Below are 25,432 nucleotides of genomic sequence, written 5' to 3'. Positions count from 1 at the left end.
TACAATCAACAGGTTGGGACATCCAATAAGCAAGACAATAGGATTAGTAGAATACCACCTGAGATAATAGATGATAAAACAATAAAACCTGAACAGTAAAATCTAGAGAATAAAAACTCACACACATTAAGAATCATCAGGAATCCAGACCTTAAAAGATGTTAAAAAATTCTAAGTAAAACACAATAAACAAAATACCTGGATAAAATAAAAGCATCATGGCAAAACATAGTAAAATTGGTGGACAGGATGTTGCATAGTTGAGACGCCACTGTGAGAGAGCTTGGTCTCAAGTGGCCACCCATCTTATTTCATATAAAGGGGTCACGCTGAGCAAAGCTTCTGCAGAAGAGCGCAGTCACTGAGTTGGTTCACATGGAAGCAGGAGGTCCTTTGGGGAGTGACTTTTGCACAGCATGTGTGACTAATCAAATGAAAACTACGGAAGAGACTAGGCAGACGACATCTGACTACCCTTGCACTTCTAAAGTGAAGCGCATGCTCAAAATTTTAGGTTTTGACTGTCCTTACCCCCTCCCCCCATTTTAGAATCAGAATGCTGCTCTATTCATTTCACTCTATTGGGTGAAATGAAATGCAAATCTTCTGTTACTGAAGGAAAGTTTTATATACCCACAGAAAGCCTGAATGCACGGGACTACTGCTTTGAAATGTGATTACAGATTGCATAATCTCCCACCCAGTTCCAAAGTGATTAGGTTAAGGTTTGCAATGTTGCTGCTCCATGCTGCAAAATCACTCTATCCTCCCACCCCCTTGCCCTTCCCAGTAACAAACTGAACAGCTCAGCTTCCCACCTGTAGGCTGGTCACTGTAAAGTTGGCGATGAGGCGGATGACCTCAGGGTAGTTTTCCACTTTCACCAGCTCCCCCAGCTGGTAATTGCTTTTAAGTCGAGCCAGAAGCCGACAGAACTCATGGTAGTTGTTTGGGTCTGACAAGCTCTGAGAAGCAAATGAAGAAGATATCAAAAGGCTATCAAGCCTGAATGCCCTTCAGCACCGGAATGAGAAATCTCCCCCCAACTTTAGATGCACGAAACCACTACAGTTCATCCTATTGTTCATAGTGTCCAATGCATAGAACTCCAAAAGGCTGCAGATAACGACACTTACCAACTATGGTTTCAGCTGACAGGCCCTACTGCATAAGTCTAATTCATGCACAAACAAAAAACTATACACATGTGATATGTGTCATAGCAACATCACTCAAAATTACTCTGTACCAGGAATACAACAGGCATATATCTAGCATTTGGTAAATTAGGCTTCAAATATGTGGACAATGCCTGCTGAGATTTCTGAAAGGGGGGGGGGGAACAGAACTTCCAGCAGCCCAAATACAGGGCTACAATGTCCATGTCATGTACTTCCTTAATGTCTAGCAGAACAATTGTTACATATCATTTATGTTACATATCATTTATTTATTTATTTATTTTTATTTACTAAGATTTATATTCCGCCCTCCCCGCAGAGCGGGCTCAGGGCGGCTTACAAGGGGCAAGCCATATAAAACAGATAAAAGCGATAAAACATTAATGACAATTAATAAAATTCTACTCAATTTAACAAGATGGTCTCCGGATGATTCTCCAGGGTGATGTTATCCTATGGCTCAACCAGGTAAATCCAGTGGCCACGCAGAAATAATGGCAGATCTTCCTGGGCCATCCTTAACCCTGATGTTGTCCACCTCATTGGTGGCGGTGGTAGTGGTGGCCCCTATGTGAAAGCCTGGCGGAAGAGCTCCGTCTTATAGGCCCTGCAGAATTGCATAAGGTCCCACAGGGCCCTGATCTCCTCCGGGAGCTCGTTCCACCAGGTAGGGGCCACCACTGAAATTTATACAGGATGTATAAAGCAGCTTGGCACAGAGTTCAGGGAGCCTTGGTGCAAGATTTTACTTTTAACACAAAATTATCAGCCTTGTACTCGCTTGCTGTCCACTTTTTCTTGGCTGGTGCGCTGGATACTCAGAAAGACCCCTTATATACTCAGTGTTTGGGGGCTCTTTTCCTGCTTTCCTCTATTTTTTCTACTTTGATGGAGGCATTTCAGAGCGCCCACTTGCAACTATCCTAAGTAGCCAATTTCCACTACAAATGTTAAAAGACTCACTTGGGGGTTTTCCAGTATTCGCTTAACACCATCAACGAGATGAGACAGGAACTTTGCTCTTTCTGCATTGTTAAAAAGGGATCTACGGACAGAAGCAATTTGCACTAGACATGATAAGACCTAAAAAGAAAAAGAACAAAGAACCAGATGTCACATGGTATGAAAGCACCTGTGACAAAACTTGACATGTCACATTCCCAGACATTCTGAAGCTATGGAATACCTTGGGGGGGGGGGGGGATTGGGGGGAGAATAATACATGCAGTATTTATTAATCGCCAGATCTAAACTTTACTATTTTTAAGAACTTAAGAATGCATTATGCTCAACTCAGTTAAGACACATTTCATTGCTTAGTACATTTATAAAATTAAATATTTTGGTTTTATTCAATCAATAACTTTCAAATGTGTCTTGTCTGAAACAGAGCAGCAAACTATGTGTGTCAACCATATGCTAGATTTGTTCCAGTTGGGAAAACAGTTAACAAAAATAAAATATAACCTATCAAAACTGTAGTAAGCAAAAGGAAGATTGTATTGTCTGGCCTTAAAACAGATTTCTCCCTATATAGTCAGCAGTGTCCAGAAACAATACAAAACCTGTTGCACCAGTTTACCAGACATGACAGTTAGCATAATCCCTACAGGCAAGTTTCCTTCCTTCAAACTGCTTCCAACTAACGGTTGCCTCAGTATTAACAAATCATAGGATTATAGATTATCAGCAAATCTTGATGCTGAGTTAAATTTTAAAACATTCTTCAGGTGTATATCTCAAAATACTACCACATCTCAACTTTCTTCTAGTCAGAAACCTGATATCTGCATTTTTATCATCATGGACTTCAGAAAAAAGAAAGTTTTGCATGGTTTCTCTGCTCTTTTGTACATCAAGACTGTCTGCTAATTTGGTGCATCTATTTCTTCAATGATCAGCAATCACTTTATAACGATCAAAATAACTTCATGTATCTTAATAATCACAATTACTTCATGAATGTTTATTAATTGTATTTATTGTCACAATAATGTTATTTACAATTACACTTTGAGATCAATAATATATTGACATGATGGTTGAATATATCTAGTGTCTTTTATGCCAGTCTGTTCATGTTTAGCCAGCTTTGGACTGGATTCTCCACTAGGTTTAGAGCCTGGCACATGGAGGCCAGGGAATGCCAGATATGAATTCAGGCAAAAGTACATCTACAGGGCAAGGCTTTAATTTTTACCCATAAGCTGCCAGCAAAGAAGCAAAGGCTCATGGGACAAACAACCTAATAGAGGAGTATAAGCAAAGTCAAAAATACAGAAATATAGAAACAGCCTAGTCTCACTTATAATTCTGCCACAAATTTTAAGACAGAAAGTATTTCCTAAGAGACTTTCATACACACTCCTTTTTCCAATAGTCAAACTGAAAAAGAATCCTCAGTTTCTTTCATTATTAAAAATGATCCCTCCTCTCCTCAGGCCTTCACGTTACACTTATAAAGGTAAAGGTTCCCTTGCTCGAAAGCCAGTCGAATCCGACTCTAGGGTTGCGGTGCTCATCTCCGTTTCAAAGCCGAAGAGCCAGCGCTGTCCGAAGACATTTCCGTGGTCATGTGGCCGGCATGACTAAACACCAAGGCGCACGGAACGCTGTTACCTTCCCAATGAAGTGGTATCTACCGTGTTTCCCCGAAAATAAGACACTGTCTTATATTTATTTTTTCTCAAGAAGACACACTAGGGCTTATACCACAAATGCATAGAAATCCTGCTAGGGCTTATTTTTGGGGTAGGTCTTATTTTCGGGGAAACAGGGTATTTATCTACTTGCAATTTCTTGCTTTCGAACTGCTAGGTTGGCAGGAGCTGGAACTAGAGACGGGAGCTCACTCCGTCACGCGGCACCCGGGTCTCGAACTGCTGAACTACCGACCTTCCACAGCCTGCAGTTCAGCGTCTTAACCACTTGAGTCACCGCAGCTCTTGGTTACACTTATAAACCTGTGCAAAAGTCAAAGCAATCATTTGCTTAGGAGGTAACTGCTGAGTTTTTCTGGCTTTTTAATAGATAAATCACAGTTATGATCTCTGAGCATTCTTGTTCAACATTATAATTTATTTTAGGGTTTGGATTAATGGAATTATTTCTGGTTAATATGCATATGGAAGTGCAGACTGCTATGACACTATAAAAGTTGTGGAAAGAAAAGGAAAACACACAGCTGGCCAATCTTATGGTGTATGCATGCAAGTCAAATCTTTCCTGATACCAATATGGTGCCGAATTATGTCATCAACCAAGCAGAATTTTGGAAGAATGCACATCCATGCCCAATAATTAGAAATGAAACACCACACTTACCAATGGTGAAAACGTCGGAGGGATGGAATGGTAGAGGTCAAAAAACAGTTGTAAGGTTGAGGAATCTAAAAATGCTGGAAGAGAAAAGTAATACATCATTATTAATTTCATCACATGCCAGAGAACACTCAGGGACCACGGTTCACACCAACATTTATCACTTACTCTCGTCACTCATGTCGAAGTCCATATCGGGGTCCCGCAGCAATCAGTTCGCAACAATGTTCCTTCAGGAGGTTCAAGTTTATTGAGTACAGTAAAGGCATACAATCAGTGTCAGAACTAACCCTTAAGGGCGGGAGAGGGGAAGATATTCAGGATTCAAAGTGGGGCCTCCTGATGGATTACAGCCAATCAGAGAATTAGCTGAAGCGGGCCTAAATTTAACAGGTTCACATTCCCAGCAAAGCATCAGGAGAGCAGGTCACAGGCCGAGGTGAAGATAAGGCACGGCGAGGAGAAATGAAAGATTCCAGCACAGTAAGAAGCTATTAATCAGCCATCTCCCCACCACCACCTGCAATGGCAGCGTAGCTGACAGCCCAGAATTCTGCTCCATACAGAGAACTGTTAGTGCGAAGAATGAAGTTTGGGTCCAAACTGTTTCCTTGATGCTGACAACCAATGTCTTCTGCTATAATAAGCCAGTGTGGGAAAATGCTCTGTTAAAATGCAGTATTCAATTTTATTTGCTTACTTCATTTATGGCTAACCTTTCTTGCTATCTACACAACATACCATAATGCAGAAAGTGGGTTCAAGCATGGAGACCCACTGAAATGGAAATGCAAAGCTGGGCCATCCCTACCATCAGTGGCCAGCATGTTAGCTTTTACTGCATGCTGAAGCAGCATACAAGCAGCTGTAATCAATCCCACACTAACTATTAACTAGACAACATAAACCCACAAACATTAAATGGAGTCATGGCCTTAAAATACTGGCTTGTATCAACAAAGCTTGCTGAATAGGACTTTCCTGCCACCTGCTGCAACCCAAAAAGTCCTGCAAAATTCTGCGCCTGGGGTCAGGAGATATTCATGAACAGGATACAGGAGCAAAATGGGTGGGTCTACAATAGAGGGAATGAATAGAGAAAAATAATTCCCCCTCTTTTGCCCAACAGGACAATACAAGCTATTAATTTTCAGACTCCTCTTACTCTTTACAAAATATTAAGTTGTATGGATTTTAGTTGATGGTATACCTAGTTCCCATTTCCATATTTCCATTGTTGTTACTTAAAAAAATAAACAACACATTCTCTTAAGAGTTGGGAGCTTTTGATCATAGGCAAAATTTCTTCTCAAAATTACTGTCTGCCCTACATACCTAACTTCACAAACAGGTGGTTACTTATCCTTGAATGTACCAAAAAATTGACACAACAATCCACAAAACACCTTTGAAATACAGCTGCATTCTGGTATATTTAGTAATAAATTCTTCATTGTTTTAAATACTTTAATAGTTCAAATTCTATGATACTATCACATAAAATTTGCCCACTGAATTAATTATGCTATTACTACTTGTTCTTTGTTGATTGTTAAAATGTTCTATTCATGCTTTTAATATACTGTAAATAACTATTATTGTTATTTATAAAACTGACTGTTAATAAAATAAATAGTTATATAAAGAATCAACACTTAAGAATGAAGAATTACAAGTTATAGTAATTCTGCTGCCTGCTTTGGTATTCTGGATTTGGCATTACCTGGTTTTTAGTTAAAACAATTTTTTCAATCTCTGAACACCTTCCACAATATTTCCTTCCCAAGTTACATGCCTACTTAAAAAACACCTTCTTTGTAATTGCCTTCACAAAGAAAGTCCTTTTTCCCTATAATGTTATCCTTTTTAAGCTCACTTTGACAGAATATTGGCCCTTATGGAAAACAGAATGTTGGAAAATAATGTAACCCATCAATTCAGTTCAACAAATAAAACAAAGCACAGCTAGTCATGAAATTTCTGGCTATTTGCAGTTCCCTGTTTAAACTGGAAGTCATAGAAAGCACAGTTGTTTCAGAATTTAAACACATGGACAGCCTTAAATATTCAGTGGCTGCTGAAGAATAAAAGTAACATGTTGGGGAAAAACAGGAAAAAAACACATCCCGTTAGCACTACAGAAAGATGACATACCAGAAGCAGTAGTCAGTCAACAATTATAGTGAGTTTTGGGTTAAAGGTCCTGTCCTAACCTACCCCAGGCTGCCATTTAAGAAGGCACCCTTTCAAAGCATTTGTATCTTGTACAGATTGAGAAGCAGCCTAAACATCCTAGCCTTGTAACATATTTTACTGTCTACTTGATGTATTTATACTCTGTTTTTTAGCCAGATGGGCTCCCAAAGTGGTTTATAATTCAAATGTATTACACTTTTTAAACTGAAACAATCTCTGAGATGCGCAGTTTTTTCTTTGTTGCTGTTTTACATAATAAAATAAGCTTCACCAAATGCTGCACCATCTGTTAGAACACTGAGAAGCTGGGACTATCAGTTGGCAGAGATGATAGTTCCAGATGTCAGTCACCACAACACTCTAGCTGCTGGGCCCTACAGTGTTCCTGCACCACAGTAAAGTCTTCCCTCCTCAAAGTCCAGCCCAATGAAAGTCCCCTGGGCAGCACAGATGACCTTTCTCAGGAGAGACCCAACAGCTGCCATGTTACATTAATACTCAGCATTTATTGTATTTACCTGAAAGGAAGACAACTCTGAGAGTAACATGATCCACTAAAAAAGGTTATTCACAAAAAGTCTTCTATTACTTTACATGCTTGTAACTTGTATGCACATTTAAGACAACCCCTTGTTTTTTCTCCTGGGGAAAGAAACCTGGTCTTCCTTTCAGGTAAACAGGTATATACCATGCTGAATACTCACCTGCTTCACAAGTATTATCTCAGTAATTGTTACAACCACCACATAACAGAAGCCCAGATTGCCTCCACAGTGCACATAGATAAGAGAATAACGGCTTGCTTAAGACCATCTAATGAATATGTGGATGAAGCAATTTCTAAACTTCCCAACTCACTGCTTCCACTCTTAGCCACAGGCTGCAGAAAGGGAACGTGGCATAAAAGAGTAACCCATGGCTTGTATGCGGCTTACACTAAAGTAAAACCTGTAACTAAAGCCCAACTACCTGATGTCACTTATTTTACAAAGTCAAAAAGCTACAGAGAACCAAGAACATTACCTGATCGCCAGCTAGTTGGGATCTGCACTGTGCAGAGATCATCCGAGGATTCATCTGTTGATGTACCAATAAAATCAAAGTTCAGGCAATTGTGTGTGAGCTTCAGGAGCTGCATGAGGAGACCATGCTGGCTTTCATCATTCAAGTTCAGGTTCTTCCCAGAAGCCTACCGAAAGAAAAGAGAGACAGTCACAAAGGTAACAGGTCTAGAAGACATCAGCAGAGCCTAACAGGAATTTACTCTATATTGGCATGACTATCTCAAGGGACAAGCATCCTAACAATGAGTCTGATCTTTTAGTGAATAAAACAGTTACTTAAAGTATCTCCTACCACATTCTCCTCACTGCCCAATGAAGCACTCTGGCGGGCTTGTGTGCTGCAGTCCCAAACTTTTTTTATTACTGTCCCAAACTAATTACACAAAACTGTACAAAAGAGAAGAAAAGTCTAGCAGCCTTAATGGCTCTCTCATACTCTGGCTCCACATATTTGCTGTTCCTGTCATTCTCTCTCAGAACAGAAGCACAATTTGGGTGCTGGTCTTAACTTCTGAAACCTTTCATGAACTGGAACATATTTGAAGGCCTGCTTCTCTCTCATACTGGCCAAGTTGCTATCTAGGCTTGGCCCAGCAGCTGCTTTGGGAAGTATCCCTTCTGGAGGGTCCACTCGGCCTCCATTAGATTTTGGGGGGGGGTTTTGGTGATGGAACGTATCTTCTGGAATGGCCTACCAGAGGTAGGAGATTAGGGTTTTTTAAACACTGCAAGGTTATTTTATTTTAGCAAGATTTTTCTGGGAGTGGTGGTGCTGAGTTTTAACTGCTTTTGTCTCCACTAAAATTTGGGCAAAACTGCACAAGCCTCTTCAGAACACTGGAAGAAGGGGGCATAATTTTACAAATTTCAACACACAGTCTATTGTTTTGAACTGCAGATAAGAATTTAGGAACAGATCAGTGGTCCATCTAGTCCAGCATCCTGTTTCACACAGTGGTCCCAACTAGTTGTCCTGGAGGGCCAACAGACAAGACACAGAGGCTTCAATGTTGCCCTTACCAGCAGTATTCAAAGGTTTACTGGCTCTGGATATGAAGGTTTATCCTTGGTCTATTTTTAGATCTATCTCCGTGTCTGATGTTATTTTAATATTTTATTACTGTGCTCTATGAATATATTTGAAGCCATTTCGAGTGGAGGTACAAGTATTAGATAAATGTTCAGTATATACACACATACAAGGGGAGGGAAGTGCTTACCCCAGTCTAGGTAATTAAATGTCTTATCTCACAAACGTTTCTTTGAGGCTTCAGATATACCACATGAGGGGGTTAAATCCACAGTGAAGGACAGACTGACTCCTTAATACTTGAGCAGCTTTGTCTTTGACCAACAGCACCTCAGTCTTCTCTGGACTGACCTTGAGTAAAATAAGGAGAAGTCACTGTGGATTGAACACCCTCATGTGGTGTATCTGAAGCCTCAAAGAAACGTTTATGTGAGATAAGACACTTAATTACCTAGACTGGGGTAAGCACTCCCCTCCCCCATACATGAGTTGTTAACTGAAGGATTCCATCTTTTTAACAGTTGTTTTTATGCCTGCTTCTAGCCTGAGGGCTTTTTTATGGAGCACCGAATATTGTTTTATACTGTTTTTATGTCCTTAGTAGGCTCTTGGTTTGTTTTAATTTTTTAATGTTTTTATGATTGTATGGTCATGCTGTTTTTACTTTGTGAGCCAACTCAAGCAGGTTTCTGGGGAGGTGGTACATAAGAACATAAGAGACACCAATGTTGGATCAGTCCAAAGGCCCATCCAACACTCTGTCACACAGTGGCCAAAAATACCAGGTGCCATCAGGAAGTCCAGCAGTGGGGCCAGGACATTAGAAGCCCTGACACTGTTCTCTAGCTATACTCTGCCCTCCTGGCCATCTAATATTGTGCTATGCAGTAGCTTTATGCAGCTCTGCCTTGTAGTACTGTCTGTTGAAAGTGTAGTGCCTTTCAATGTTGCTATGTTTGTGTCGCGCTGGCATTTCCAAGCCAACAAAGCATGACGTGTGTAATGGTTATTGCACCAGTAAGTCAATGTGTATTCTTTCACATGAGTTTTGGGAAGGAATTTTTTTTATGTTGCTTTTGTAAGCTTTTTAAAATCCTTTCTTCTTTTGATTTTATTTTAAATTAAAACAGTATATACAGCTGGCTATAGTCACAAAACTTAGTAGTTTTGTATTCTGGTGCTCTGTAATTAAAATACAATTTTCTATAAATGTATCAGAGGAATATTCTTTTTTATAGTAAGTAATTTTTGACAGAAATGCCACTTTCCAGATTTTCTTGTACCAGTTTTTAAAATCCTTTTTACAGCATGTTTTCTTAGTACAAAGTGTTCTGCCATTTTGCTTATCTGCTTCTGATGTAGGTTAGGCTAACAGAGTGGCTTGCCTAAGGCCGTTGATTGAGGTCTCTCACTTTGAATCTGAATTTCTGAACTATACAACAGTACATAAGAACATAACAGACACCAATGTTGGATCAGGCCAAAGGCTCATCCAGTCCAACACTCTGTCACACAGTGGCCAAAAATACCAGGTGCCATCAGGAGGTCCACCAGTGGGGCCAGGACATTAGAAGCCCTCCCACTGTTGACCACCCCCCAAGCACCAAGAAGACAGAGCATCACTTGCCCCGGAGTCCCTATCTATACCTTGTGGCTAATAGCCACTGATGGACCTCTGCTCCATATGCTTAGCTAATTCCCGTTTGAAGCCATCCATGCTTGTAGCCGCCACCACTTCCTGTGGCAGTGAATTCCATGTGTTAATCACTCTTTGGGTGAAGAAGTACTTCCTTTTATCCGTTCTAACCTGACCGCTCAGCAATTTCACTGAGTGCCCACAAGTTCTTGTATTGTGAGAAAGGGAGAAAAGTACCTCTTTCTCTACTTGCTCTATCCCATGCATAATCTTATAAACCTCAATCATGTCATCCCTCAGTCGTCGTTTCTCAAAGCTAAAGAGCCCTAAGCGCTTTAACCTTTCCTCATAGGGAAAGTGTTCCAACCCTTTTATCATTCGAGTTGCCCTTTTCTGCACTTTTCCCAAAGCTATAATATCCTTTTAAAGGTGTGGTGACCAGAACTGCACACAGTATATTAATTAAATAAATAACATGACAGAATTAAGAGTGAAGTTTGTCCAAGGTACAAGAAGCCATCTATGCCACAGCTACCCTCACATCCTCCTTACCTGTTTTAGTAAATTGCACGAGAGAGTGAAAATATCGAACAATGAAGAATCTCGGAATGAAGAGGCTATTTTCCTGTGCTTGGTCAGAGGGTGTGTAGTGTCTGCCTAGAAAGAGAGGGGGGGGGGTTATGATTATAAGTCAAGTGTCTGTAAAGAGACTGAGTGCAAGGTGTTAAAGGAATCCTGCTAATAGAGCTCATAAACAAAGAGCAGAGCACTCCACACACTGCTTTCTACTAGTGAATTAAACTGAGAGGTTGCTATCCCACTGCATGACTCTACAAAAGTGATCTCCATGCTGCAGTTAGCTTGTTACTGAACTGCTGATCAAACTATACTAACTTCCTAGAGGAGTAAAAGGTGCAGGAATAATTATGGTTTGAACAAATACTCAGCTATGTTCTTACTCTTGGGACAACACAGTGGCTGATCTACCCCAAACTTATCTACAAAAGGCTCATTTCTTTTGCATGGGATGTGGAGAGCCAGTGTGCTGTAGTGGGTTAATGTCTTGGACTAGCCCTGGGGAAACTCGCTTTCAAATCTCTGCTCATCATCAAATTCATAGGGTGACTTTGGGCCAGCCATTCTCTCTCAATATTTTACGACTATTGTAAGGGGAGACCCATTTATGAGGCCCTGAGCTCATGAGGGATTTATAAAACCTGACAAACTAAAGTAACTTGCTATGACAAAGCCCCCACCCTCCACGTAACCAGAATTGGTCAGTGGTTTGGTTAGTCTTTATGTTAAAGATTTATATTCTTCCTTTCTATTATTTAACATCTAAGACATTTTACATGAAGAAAATGAAGGTTTAAACAATAAATTAACAATGCAGGCAACATAAAAAATAATATTCTTTTGAACAAAATAATAAAAGATTTGAATATGAAGTGATAGCAAAACAAAAGTTTGTTTGGTACTGTAAAGCAGGCAGCCACTCTAGAAATTGAAGAAAGGTAAGTGTCATGCGGGAAGAAGTAACACACATTAAGAAGAAAGCACAAGAAAACAAGCTGACCTTTAAGAAGATATTAAGGTAATTGCAGCAGTCAGTCAAAAATATATTGGTAAATAGAGCAGAAACTATGCCATACACTAATTACATGGGGCACAATCTGAAGAAAAGTTCTACAGAAGCAGGAACTATGAAACTGCAGTACTGAAGTTTACACAGGAATTCTCCTCCCTGGATAGGTACCTTGTGAATCAGATCTGTCTCTGTCTCATTTTGCTGCCCTTCATAATATCCACAACTCACTGTTCACCATTTGTGAACCATTTTAAACAAAACAGTTTGGTTTTCAGGTGTGATGGCACTCAGGTTTTGGGAACACGGGTGCTCCTTCAGACCACAGATCCTCACGGGTCTGACCGGTGGCAGGGAGTGGTACAGATCCAGCATGCAATATTAGCAAAATTATCCAAGAGTGAAAAAACACCCGCCATTCCAGGGCCAATTCTTGGGCTCCTGACTACATCCGACACTACCCTAATTGCATTTATATCTGCAGATGCTCACCTTCATGTAAATATTAAGTGCTTATAATTTTTCCAGGCTATAGCATGGAAGATCTTGTTTTCCAGTACATGAAGTGTCTGGCTCATGCCTATACTAAACTGTACACGCTTACCTTAATGATCTATGGCTCAGAAATACACACAGCAATTACCAATCAAAAGTGGGTACTTCATTGTTTAACTGTAGTATTTACCTGCAGCTTTGTAAATATGATCCCAGAGAACACAAGAACCATTCATAGCCATTTATAAAATGCAGCTGCAAGCCAAAACTTACACCTGCGATCCCACCTTTGGCCACTGATTCACTCTTAGCTATTAGCAAGTTACTTTGGTGCCTCTCCAAATGTAGTCCCACAGATACCACTCAGGAAAGCTAGGACTAATGAAAGAAAAAGAACAGGTGGCATGTGCCAGCCTAATCAAAAGTAGGTCAGCAAGCAAGGAAGCATCTTGGCTCCACAGAACTAGAGATACAGAAGGAGAACAGTCTCTTTTATTTGGTTGTGGGCTGGGGTATGTGCCAGCTTTCAAGTTTCACAAAACTCTTTATCGTCACTAGGCACATAGTCCCAGGATGAAGATTAGCATATTTCCCCAAAACTGCAGCTGTAGGAAACTGAGGGGTCTTCACAGTTTTGTGCACCTCACCTCCTTACTGGAGACATAGCTCTTAATTGAGGCAATCTTTTAGATCGCCATCATTCCAGTTACTTTCCTCTAAAAGCACTATATTTTTGAGTACCTGGAATATGAGAGGTACAGAAAGTGCTGGAAATGGAAAAGACAAAATTCCAGAAGGAGGGCCAATTTCTTACCGCCGAAGCACATGATTGCACAGACAAAATCAGTGCACAGACACATAGCAGCACACAGCAATATGAATGAGAAAAGTTGACACTTACTTCACTGAAGAAGGCTGTAGCACTTACTTGATTAATTTCATTTGTTAGCTGGGACAGGATTGTTACTCCTATGATGCAGTGCTCTACACTGTCCTAGGGAAGGGAAGGGAAGGGCAGTGTCAGACTGCATTATTACAAGGACAGCACACATAGGCAAAGAGATAACAAATGTCAAGACACAATAAAGCAGACCCTTTGGGCATGAACATGTATTGTACATCAATGGTTTTTGCTGTGTGCAATATTAAGTATTTCATAGTTTTCATTTAGGCCATTTTCAAATTGCCTTTGGCTATAGGCTTTTCTGAGACCAGAGACCTCACCCATTGTCTCTGATGCAGCAGGTCAGATAAACTTGGGAGATAAGCCTGGACTAGCTCTTTGCCTATTTGCCTGGTAGATGCAGACTGAGTATGTCCAGTCCACACAACCCAAGATCTACATTAACATAGGTTTTCCTATGCAATATGCCTCCTATTTTCTGAGGTCAGTGCTAAAATACTGGATCGCAAATGCTATTCCCAACCATGTAGACATGCATCTCTGCTATAGATGTAAATCTGGTGCTGTGAGTTCTGTGACGCAGATCTTTAGCTGCCTCTTAGAACTACAGTTGCCAGGAATCCTTGGTCAGAAACAGTGACTATTAAATTGAGTCTGAGGATACTCCTGGGAAAGCCACAGCAGTGAAAACCAGCTTAAGTTTGTAGACCAATCCTCATGGTAATTATACAAACTCTCAAATAATTCATATCTGTACACTCTCTTCCTCAAAACACTTAAAATAAACTGGACTGTAGAAATAAACTAAACTAAACTAAACTGGTGTATGTGTGTGGGGGGGCAACCTCAGTCAGTTCTTAAAGGTGAGGAAAAAAGTCAGCCTTCAGTTAATTGTTGATACAGATGTGAAGGTAGAAAACTTGTGTACTTAAACAAGGATCTTCCCCATCATGAAGAAAGGAGAAGAGGCAGATCAATTTTTGTACTGCAAAATGGGCACATGGGTGAGGAGATCCATGCTTAAAAGCCCAGGAATTTGATCCAGGACAGCTCCTCCAATGGAAGAATGAGGACAGGGTGGTTTTGCCTCTTTCCCCTTCCCAACTACAGCCTTCCTGACCCACATGGCTCTTAGATGATTATGTAGCTCCTACAATCCCAGGCATAAACTTTACCAGGGTTGGAAGGGACTGCCGGAAGGAGGGGAAAATGATAAAGACCCATGATCCTTATGTCCATGGATTGCTGGATCCAAGACCTGTCACCCACCATCAAAATAATAAAACACAGAAATATGTAGCAACAATGGATATGAAAGACCAGATTGTTACTAAAGGCACCATAAAAAAAATCTTCTTGATGAAAATGTTACATAACCAAAACAGGAAGTGGAAGAGAGGACACCACCAACCTGTAAAAACCTTGTGACATCAGTGATGACATTTCTGAAGACATATTCATCCTTTTGACAGTCAAACCAACCCAACTTTGTGATCCTGGCATAGAGCTGGATTAGTGCTTGTGTAACAAAAGTTGCCAGCTTGGGCCTGGTAGCAAGGTAGTTGAGCACGTAGTTTCCTGAAAAACGTAACAGACACAATCAGATGAGGTTACAATGGAAACTACAAACTAGGAAAGATGGTCTTTGAAAAGCAGCAGCAGCAAACACTGAAGCTATCCTTAAATGACAGGCCCCATGTTGCAACTGAGCAAATTCAGTTACACAGACAATAGTAAACTTGCTTTGGTGGGGTGTTTCATTTACTTATTTTCAAGTGTACATCACCCTTTCCCACCTGTAGTTACACAGCAACTTTTGTTCCTGACTATTACACAATATTAACCTGGCAACTGGAAAGGCATAGGGGAAGATAGGTTTTTATACACACACACACAAAAAAACTTTTGTGGACGATTTGATCCAGTGGTTTATTTGAAATGCCTTAAGAAAGAAACCCATTAGGGGAAAGCAGGTGATACTGGAAAATCACAATCCCTTCACTCCTTTGTCATTAACCAGGAAGGGTCAAGGCCCATCTAAATTAAGTTCAGAGCTAGGGAGTTTAAGGGAGCCAAATAAGCTCAATGTCACAGCCTTAAAATGCTATAAGCAAGTTCTACAGAACATTCTCTTACAGCTCTTAGTTGTTTTTGAGGCAACAAGATAAAATGGCTACCTCTGTAGAACATGTCTGAATGTGACTATAGATTCACCACAAGTATAATATGAAGTGTTTCTATCCTGAAGAGCAGAGATGGGAAAATCCAACCCCCCCCCCCACACACACTAGTACTTAAACACATTACCAGCAAATGATGAGAAAGTTTTGAAGTGCTGCTGAAGGCAGTGTTAGTTTAAAGACTATGTGCATCTCAGACAACTGATTTGGATACTGGGCCTGAACCACCAGGGCTCTTGTTTCCTACTCACGTATATCTATCCGCTGTTCCAAGGGCAAAGGGTTATTTGTGCGCGAGACCAGTTTCGTAAGGCATGTAGCTGCCAATAATTGGGAGTAAGAAGACTGCAAAACAAGATAGACATAGAATACAAAGGGTTAAGTTGCAAGCAAAAAGTAGAAAATGTAAAACTTCCCAAGCGACTATAAAAATTATTACCGTATTTACAACTCTTCATGAGATTAGTAGTTCCAATTTCTTTAAATATTTATTTAAATATACATTGAGCAAAAAGGATGACCAAGGAATAAAGGAATTGCTAAAGAAAGACAGGGAGATGGCAGAGAAGCTCAAATAATTTTTTGCTTCTGTGTTCACTGTGGAAAGTGTGGGGCATGTACCCATACCAGGTCACTATTTTCAGGAAGAGAGTCTGAATCAAATTGAGGTGATGAAGATGAAGTTCTAGACCCACTGGGGAAATGAAATACTATAAGTCTCCAGGTCCAGATGACATACACCTGAGAGCTCTTAGGGAACTCAAATGTGAGTGTTGATCTACTAAACCATATATGTAACCTATCACCAAATTTGACTGCTTTACCAGAAGACTGGAAAGTAGCAAATGTTACACCAAACAGGCCTTTTAGCCTAATGTCTAACCCAGGCAAATTAGTAGAAACTGTAATCAAAGATAGAATTATTAGGCACATAGAGGAACAAAGCCTGTTGAGAGAAAATCAGCATGGCTTCTGCAAAGGAAAGTCCTGGCTCGACAACCTTTTGGAGTTTTTTGAGAAAGTGAACAAGCATGTAAACAACGGTGACTTGGTAGACATTACATCCTTGGACTTTCAAAAGGTTTTCGACAAGGTACCCCACCTGTGCAAACTGAGCAGGCATGAGTAAGAGGAGGGGTTCTCTTATGGATTAATAATTGGTAGGAATCAATGGACAGTTCTCACAATGGAAGCAAGTAAGCTGTGGGGTCCCTCAAGGATTGTTGTTGGAGCCAATACTATTTAATTTCTTCCTAAATTATCTGCAACTAAGGGTGAGTAGTGTAGTAGCCAAGTTTGCGAATGACACAAAATTATTCAGGATGGTGAAAGCCACGGCTGACAGTGAAGAGCTCAAGAAGAGCTCTACAAATTGGGTGAGTGGGTGACAATGTGGCAAATGAAGTTCAGTGTTGGTAACTGAAAGGTGATGCACATTGGGCCCAAAAAAATCCCAAACTTCAAGGATAGGCTAACGGGGTCTGAACTTGCTGAGACTGAGAGGGGAAAAGATCTTTGCGTCATAGTAGACAGCTCCAGTGTGCTGCATCAGTGAAAAAAAAGGCAAACTCTGTATTGGGGATGTTAAGGAAAGGAACTGAAAATAAAATGGCCAATATTATAATACCCTGGTATAGATCTATGGTGCAGCATCACTTGGAATACTGTGCGCAGTTCTGGTCACCTTATCTCAAAACAACAACAACAACACCACAACATAGCTGAACTGAAGAGAGCAACCAGATTATTAGGGAGTTGAAGCACCTTTGCTTTGATGAAAGGTTGAAGAGTCTGACTAAGGGAGGTCATGATAGAGGCTTATAAAATTATACACAAGGTGGAAAGAGTTGACAATGAGAACTTTTTCTCCCTCTCCCAAAATACTAAAACTCAAGGGCATCCAATGTAGCTGATGGCAGTAGGTTCAGGATGGACAAAAAGAAATACTTCTTTACACAGTGAGTGGAATTCTTTGCAAAAGGATGTAGTGATAGCCACAGGCACAGACTACTTTAAAAGGGAATTAGATGGATTCATGGAGGATAGGTCTATCAGTGGTTACTAGCCATGGTGACTAAGGGAACCTCCACATTCATAGGCAGTAAATCTCTCAATACCAGTGCCAGAAGACAATGTCAGGGGAAGGCCATGGCCTCTATGTCCTGTTGTTGGCCACTGTGTGAGTCAGGATGCTGGATTAGATGAACCACTGGTCTGTTCCAGCAGGGCTCTTTTGTTATCTAAGCAAATATTCACAACCAACAAAAAACTAGTTCATGAATACCTGGTTCAAGAACAATTCAAGAACATGGATCATTTCTGGAATACTTAAGGCTAGGCATAGAAAATGATATTCAAGGTGTCTGTATTTCCAAAGAGGCAGTAATATACACACTGTTAAACAGGGGTGCACCAAAGAAAAAGGCTGTTTTGGCTATTTTGTTTGAGACTACAGCCTGGCTGTCTTACTGGAATTTTCTGTCTTGAAACAAGCAAACATGTTTTCAGGCACTAGCAGAATAAAGGTTGTCAAACGGCTGCTTCAGGTATATATGCATTCTGAAAGCTTGCAGGATTGAGGCCCATGCACAATACTGAGGCTACAGTCAAACCTTGATTAGAGATCTCTGTCTGGAGATGGACAGAAATATTCACTACCAATATGCAGGCCTTCATGTTACAGATGTTGATGCTTTTGCAGGACTGGATTTCTTCCCCCGTCTACCTTACCTTGTAACAATCCTGATAGCTTCTTTTACCACGCAACATGCAGTTTCAGATCCAACAGCTCAGTTCCCCCTTATTTTAAATACTTTTGCCCCTGCTTCTAACTGCACTTGAAGTGGCTTCAACAATAATATGAATATAGTAATCAAGTCAACCCACAAAATTTCAACCCAATCAGAAACTGTGCACACATGCATGGCCAAAAAAACATCGCGGCAGAAACTAAAGGAGTCTACAAAATATCCTCAAGTGGCCTACACTGCCAGAGCCATCAAAGCGTCTGCAGAAATAGAGCTTAAAACAATTTACAGACTCTAAACAGAGAAGGTTCTATAAGCACTTCCTCTGGTGAACTATTCCATAGAGTGGGTTTAATCACCAAAAAAGCAGCTCCTCTGAAGCAAAGCCCCAAGAAGGACAAAACTTCCAATGACATTTACAGGGCTGAGTGGAGTAGGTGAGCAGGTCTATTTAGTGAGGTCCTTCAGTTATGAAGGTTCCAGTTTGTGAAGAACTTTAAAGGTCATAACTAGGTCCCTGAACAGAGCCCAGGAGTAATTTTGGTAGGCCCAGCATATCAGATCAGTCCATGATGTCAATCCTTCCTCTATGCCCCTCCTATAGGAAGATCAGAATAGTGACGGCCCCTTCCAGGACTTTTTCAGTGGTTGCTCTAGAGCAGGGGTGGCCAAATTGCGGCTCAGGAGCCACATGCGGCTCTTTCACACATATTGTGTGGCTCCTGGCAGGGTGGCTGGGGAAGTGAAGGGGAGGCATGCCTCCCTGATTGGTCTTCCCTTCCCTAGCCAGTGCTCCCCTCCCTGGGTAGACTTGAGGTGGGGGGAGAGCAGAGAAAGAAAGCAACTTTAACTTTAAATGCATTCTCAAAGCACCCCCCCCCCGGCTGGCTCGAAGAAAGCATTTGTCTCTTTAAATATCATTATCAATAGCTGTTTTTACCCCTTTTGTTTTTACTTCTGGCAGTCTTACTTAATGTTAATAAAAGCAAATTTGTATATTTTCCAATAAAAATGCATGTGTAATATTTGTTCATGTCTTGTGGCTCTCAGACATCTGCTTCTTCTATGTGGCTCTTATGTTAAGCAAGTTTGGCCATCCCTGGCCTAGAGCTTCATTACAGACTACTGGTAGAGGCACATATTACTCCTTCTTTCCCTGCCTTCCAGTGAATGTATAAAATGATTCTGTTCACAAGAGCTTTTAAACTTCTGCTGTTGGTATCAGTCAGTTTTTGTAGAAGATACCTGGTTTTAAATTAATGTATTGTTTCAGTGTGCTTTTCATTGGGCTTTTGTGGCGCTGTTATGGTCTGTGTTTATACAGAGGGTGATCGTAAACTGCCTTCAGCCCACTTTTTGTGGGGAAAAGCTCATCAGCTGCCAGTGCAACTGTTGTAAAACTGGGATACATGGCTAAGACAGTAAATCCCAACAAAAACGTAGCTGCTGCATTTTACATTAATTGAAATTTCTAACAGTGTTATCCTAAGCAGAGTTACACCTAAGCTCACTGACCTCAATGGCATTAGAATAGTGTAACTCTGCTTAGATTGGCACTGTAAATTACTTTAAAGGGAACCCTAAGGAGAGTATATTACTATAGCTAATTTGGAGGTTACTAAGGCATGAATCAATGTGGCCAGGTCAAAACAACCAAGAAGGGAGTAGAGTTTCCTAACCAGATTGTAAATGATAGGAGGCACTTTTAGCAACTACATGAACCTGGTGCTGAAGAAACGTTACCTGACAAGATGGATGCAACATGACCCCATCTAAAACAAGTGAATCCCTCCATTCAAAAGCATTTGGTTTTCCAGCTAACAACACCTCTGTCTTTCAACTTCTCTTTGATCACCCTCATCCACCTGACCACTGTATCCAGACACTGATTCAAGACAGAGACAACAGCATTTGGAGCAGACATGTCAAACATATGACCTGGGGACCAGAAACAGCCTGTTCAGGGCTCCTATCTGGCCTGTGAGCAACTGGGGGAAAACCAGTCCAAATGTGGTCCCCTCCTTTCCCCAAACACAGGCCTTCCCCAGGGTCTTCCCCCAGATCCCCAGAGTTGGTAACCATAAGGGATGAGGAAGGCTGGTTTGGCCCCAAGCTCTACTGAGGAGGGGTATGGGTCACGGTCAGTGGTAAAATATCTCCAGTACCTGGCATTACATTTTATGGCACACATGGCCCGGCCCAATGAAGTGACATTTATGTCAGATCTGGGCCATTGTAACAAATGAGCTTGACGCCTCTGATTTAGAGGCTTAAAGAAATACAGACCTGGACATCATCAGCATACTTCATATAGTGGTTTCAATATTAAAAAGCATGGGCAAGAGGTTCTTGAGGAATCCCACATAGAACTTCCCACAAAATTCAATCAGCCTCAAAGGAAAATCTCTGCAAGATCTGATATTCCCCCAACCAATGGAACACAACACCAGACATGCCAAAACCATGCTCTAAAGGGTTTAATGGAGTGAAAAAGTAAACCGTGACAGACAGATCAAAAAGGAACAAAATGGAAGAATTACACATATCCATTTACAACTGAAGATAATTCACGACCACAACTAAGGCAGTTATCTGTCACTTAACCAGGTTGGAAGTCCAAATGGCAAACCTGAAGTTATTCTGCCTCCAACTCTATCATCTTATTCAAAAAGGGTTAAATTGAAACTGTCCTATAATTCACCAGGATATCCCACTCGAGGGAAGGCTTTTTCAATAAATGGTCCACAGTCACCTCTTTCAACTCCCTTGGCAAATTATTCTGAACCAAGAAATATTTGTTACTCTGGTTGCAGGAGCTCTTATTATTTTCCTGGCAAGATTTGCCTAGTCATGAAGGGCAAAGTATAGAGGTAGTAATTTTCATAACCTCAAGAACTCTTTCAAGATCAGTCAGTGTGTCCAATTTGAAATAATTCAGAGAACTCGCAGGTGGATGACTTCAATACTGCTAGTGAAACAGCTACAACAAATTACTGTCCAAGTCAGATCCAAGAGGTATTATTAGCTATGAAACTTGCAAAAATCTTGCAGCCAGCAACAGACAAATGCTCATTTAATGAAGTTGTTCTAGATGTCAGCAGACCTTGCACAATTTTTAAAAGTGCCTCAATTTTTAAAAACTCAGTAATGATTCTGTGGATGCCTTATGACCTCAATTGAATGGAGGATTGTAAGAACTGACTAAAAATAAGAGTATCTGTTTCAGAAACAGTTACGGGATCAAATTCAGCATTCAGATGGATTCAAGGAAATTGGCTAATGTTGGATTATGGCAACAATATTTAATGTATTGGCTTCATATAGTCCAATAAAGTATGGGAACAACATTTTAACTCATTCTTTAACCACACAGCAGGTTTCCTTGAGAACCTACATTTGAGGGGAGGGGGGATATTGAGGGAAGGCACACTTGACCCTTTCCTTGCCATATGCTTTTCTGTTCTTTGTCCTCCCCCTCAGTTGCTTTCTGCATAACAATCTCATCTTCCTGACCAATGCTTACACTGCAGCCATGTGTATTATTACGTAGATAGGGCCAAGCAATATGTAGCTTGCCCCTTACTAACAGAAATCATTTTGTAAATGGAAGTAAATGCAGGGCCACAGGAGCCTAGTTACTAATTTAAATTAAAAAGTACTATGGTGCTCTACATAACAGTCTTCTAGAAAAGAATCAACCCTTAGAAGCAAAATGATGAGCTCTCATTTCACAGCAGTAAACAAACAACATTCATGTTTTAAAAGTGCTCAATTCACCAGCTGGACCCCAGTGCTCCCTAGTACCAAGCCAGAACACAAAGCCCCCCCACCCCAATACTTAGGTGTTTTGAAAACAGGCTTGTTGGGCCTACGTACACTCCCTCTTTCAAGGAGGAGCTGGCACTTGTTCAAGCAGTCCGGACTGTTGGTGAACTCAACCAAGGCTTTCTCTGCCTGGAGCCGTGTTGTTGTGTCAGTTGTCTCATATAGTTGCTTGCACAGGTTCTCTAGCTGGGCTAGACTCTAGAACAAATCAAAGAGAAGAGCTTTGTTAATTTTTGTGGGAGAGTGCCTTTTATGCTTTCCTACCAGGTGCACATGTAAGAAAGTGCAGTTGTCTAGCCACCAGGAAGTTACAGAAGTCCAGACCATTCCCACTGTTTTTCATCACTACCACCACTACCAACCCAAAGATACCCACATTCTGCTTGAAAAACAATCAATCCTCCACTCAAGAAGTATGCTGTCCCTCCCCCCTTCCTACAAGACTAACACCAAAATTAAACCTATTCTTTCCAATTGCTTACACTTTCTAGTAAAGCACAGGCCAACCTGGAAGGAGACCTGTCTTCAATCCTGCACTCCTTTAGGGTACTCAAATCTGTCACCACATTCCTTCTTAGTGATGTAAATGGAGTCCGGGGAACAACACAACAGGGGGGGGGGGATCAGAACACTAGTAAGTTTTTCCAAAGGAATTTCCCCACCTCAGTTTTCCCCAATGGAAAATTAAAATGGTTTTATATATAAGGTTTAACTCAAAATGCACAGGATGAAGATCTTTATGTAAGATAATTATGTCATTAGAGAATGCTGTTAATACCTTTAAATATTGTAGGCATATACAATATTTTCAAGAATTTATTCATTAAATGAGACTAATGTTGTCCATAATTAATTTGTTACGTGTATAAGACAATGAGTTGAACATTTTCAATATTAACGTTTAAGTCAGTATCCAATTATGTTGAAAGCCAGTGTGGTGTGCACGGTTTCAGACTAGGATCTGGGAGAACTAGTTTCAAATCCCCACTCTACCATGGAAGCTCGCTGGGCGACCTGAGCTAATAAGATACTTTCAGATTAACTTACCACACAGGGTTGCTGGGAGGATAAAATGGAGGAGAGAACGGTATAAGTTGCTTTAGGTTCCCACTGGGGAGAATGTCAGAGTACAAATGAAATAAATAAAGTTCCTATTCTCACCGTGACGGTACGAGACCATTTCTATCCATATTATATTTTCGTTTTCTACAATATTTACTTTTTGTTTTCAAAATTTCCCTATCTTTCAGATGGCAAAAAGTAAGATACATGTGCTACAATAGCATACTGTGCAGCAGTTCTCAGCTCTCTCTCTATAGTATTAAGTATATTTACAATGCTGCTTGTAGAAACTAAGAGATTTTTATATTTACATTTCATACATGTCACATAGTGTAGTTCTAAAGGCTAGCTGATTTATAAATGATGCACTTTGTGCTGTTAAAGCAGTAAAATAAGCTTCAGTATTGTGCATAATTTGATATTCTGCATATTTCAATTTTTGTCTAATCTTCCAGAAGTATAACATGAGAACAACTTTCCATATTCTTGATTCACTATGGTGCCTTTGCAGAATGCTGTCACTCCTATCTATAGGTCTGAACGTATGACCTAGATGTACACCTTATGGAGTTTTGCATTCACACATTACCTCTTGTATGAGCAGAAGAACAGTTTTCATGGTATGCAAGAGTACAGTGCTCCTGTAACCTATACTTGGGTTCCATTAACCCTATGCATAATGGAAGCACTGTGATTTAAATTGTTTGGAAAAAGAATTAGTCACACTTGGGTGGCCAGGTTACCTTTCCTCTTTATTGTTCTGCAGAAAGAGGGAAAGACAGTAATCTTCTAAATCAGTTGAGGAAGTGGAATAAACTGCTGCACTCTATATGAACTTGAACATAAGTAGTAGATGGTTTGTCAAGATATTGCATTTGTACTGTAAGAGTTATCAATGGAAACTGCATACCTGTTGCTGGCTCATTCCAATAATTCAGAGCACTAAACCATTTTGAACAGGTGTTTACAGTTAAGGAAAAGGCTGGGAACTTGTTGGAATTACTCTGTTTTACTGGTGTTGCACACAACAAACTCTTTAGCCAAACGGTACAATTGAGATTTTCAAAAATCTAGCCTACATTGTTAACTGTAATTGGTTCTGAATAATCTAAATATCCTAATAAAATCACCTTGAAATCCAGCAATATCAGAACCACTTCATTACTACTGAGGATTTCAATCACATCAACAGAGTGACTATTAAAACACGACCATTTCCAGCACTTAGAAAGTGTTTGTTTTGTATATTTTATGAAAGGGTGCAAAATGTTACTGGTAGATAATTTTGTAGTGAGTGCCTTGCAAGTCCAGACAAGAATGAAGGCAGGTAATAGAAGTTTCCTCCAGATATAAAGCTGCATATGTCCATCAATTCCTGATCCCTTAAAAGCTTTCTCCATCATTTATTCCCAGAGTCTGAGTACAATACACTTGATACTTTGATTTCTCAAAATCCATGCATTTTTCAAATTTTAAGTTACACAGAACCCACAGACAAGGAATAGCCCAACTCTGTATTGGTTAGAGGTTTTGAAGATAGTCTTGATTCCAAGGCTGTTCAGCATCTTCATTACTAGAATAAAGTAGAGTTAAAAGCAAACTTTGTTTACAAAAAACATTTTACCCCACTGTTCAGTCCCCAAAGTAGTTAACAAAACAATCAAGTTTACCTCAGCAAAAATACTGTAAATACAAAATCAGACAAGAACCAGCTGCCTAAAAAGTGCAATGCCCACTAAAGAATAATCAAAAGAAAGAACAGTAGTTAGTTTTTAACACACCAGAAAGGTTGAACATCAGTTTAATCCAAGAGCCTTCTGGATTTCAGCATCTCAGCAAAACATCAGTAGACTAGGACAGAGAGAACTGAGCAAATCTCTCTGGGAAGGCAATTCAGTAATTTTGTTAACTCCCACAGAGAATGCGTGGTTCCATTTATCTGCCCTTCCCCCGAATATATTGGAGGAAAACAAAGCATGGCTTCCGTAGAAGGCTATAGATTTTGGACAGATTCATCTGGCAGCAAATGACCTCCATGCTCCAGTCCTGAACCACTTAGAACTTTAAAGATCAAAACTAGAACTTTGAAACAGGCCTGGAAACCAACAGGTATAAAGTGTAGTTTCTTCCAAATAAATCTTCTCAGCCTCCTCCATTAACAGCCTGACAGTTGTATGCTAGTGTTATGATTTCTGAGCTCTTTTCA

At 40.4% G+C, this 25,432-nt stretch overlaps 1 protein-coding gene across 2 annotated transcripts in view; it reads right to left on the bottom strand.

Moving 5' to 3' along the window:
* The window catches only part of XPO7 (exportin 7), a 71,196-nt gene that overhangs the window by 25,529 nt on the left and 20,235 nt on the right, over nt 1-25,432 (bottom strand). The window contains exons 2-10 of one of the 2 annotated variants that reach the window (XM_015423003.1): nt 22,216-22,362; nt 15,844-15,937; nt 14,824-14,990; nt 13,410-13,502; nt 10,981-11,085; nt 7,722-7,887; nt 4,506-4,579; nt 2,145-2,264; nt 819-965 (exon numbers count right to left, since the gene is read on the bottom strand). In XM_015423003.1, the coding sequence (XP_015278489.1) occupies nt 819-965; nt 2,145-2,264; nt 4,506-4,579; nt 7,722-7,887; nt 10,981-11,085; nt 13,410-13,502; nt 14,824-14,990; nt 15,844-15,937; nt 22,216-22,362 (1,113 nt within the window). The remainder of the gene's footprint in view (nt 1-818; nt 966-2,144; nt 2,265-4,505; nt 4,580-7,721; nt 7,888-10,980; nt 11,086-13,409; nt 13,503-14,823; nt 14,991-15,843; nt 15,938-22,215; nt 22,363-25,432) is intronic. The other variant, XM_015423004.1, reaches the window with a different exon arrangement.

Source organism: Gekko japonicus, unplaced genomic scaffold, assembly GCF_001447785.1.
Source record: "Gekko japonicus isolate JY-2015 unplaced genomic scaffold, Gekko_japonicus_V1.1 scaffold208, whole genome shotgun sequence".
Lineage (NCBI taxonomy): Eukaryota > Metazoa > Chordata > Lepidosauria > Squamata > Gekkonidae > Gekko > Gekko japonicus.
The sequence above is the reverse complement of the archived record's forward strand: the minus strand, read 5'-3'. Positions and strand labels throughout refer to the sequence as shown.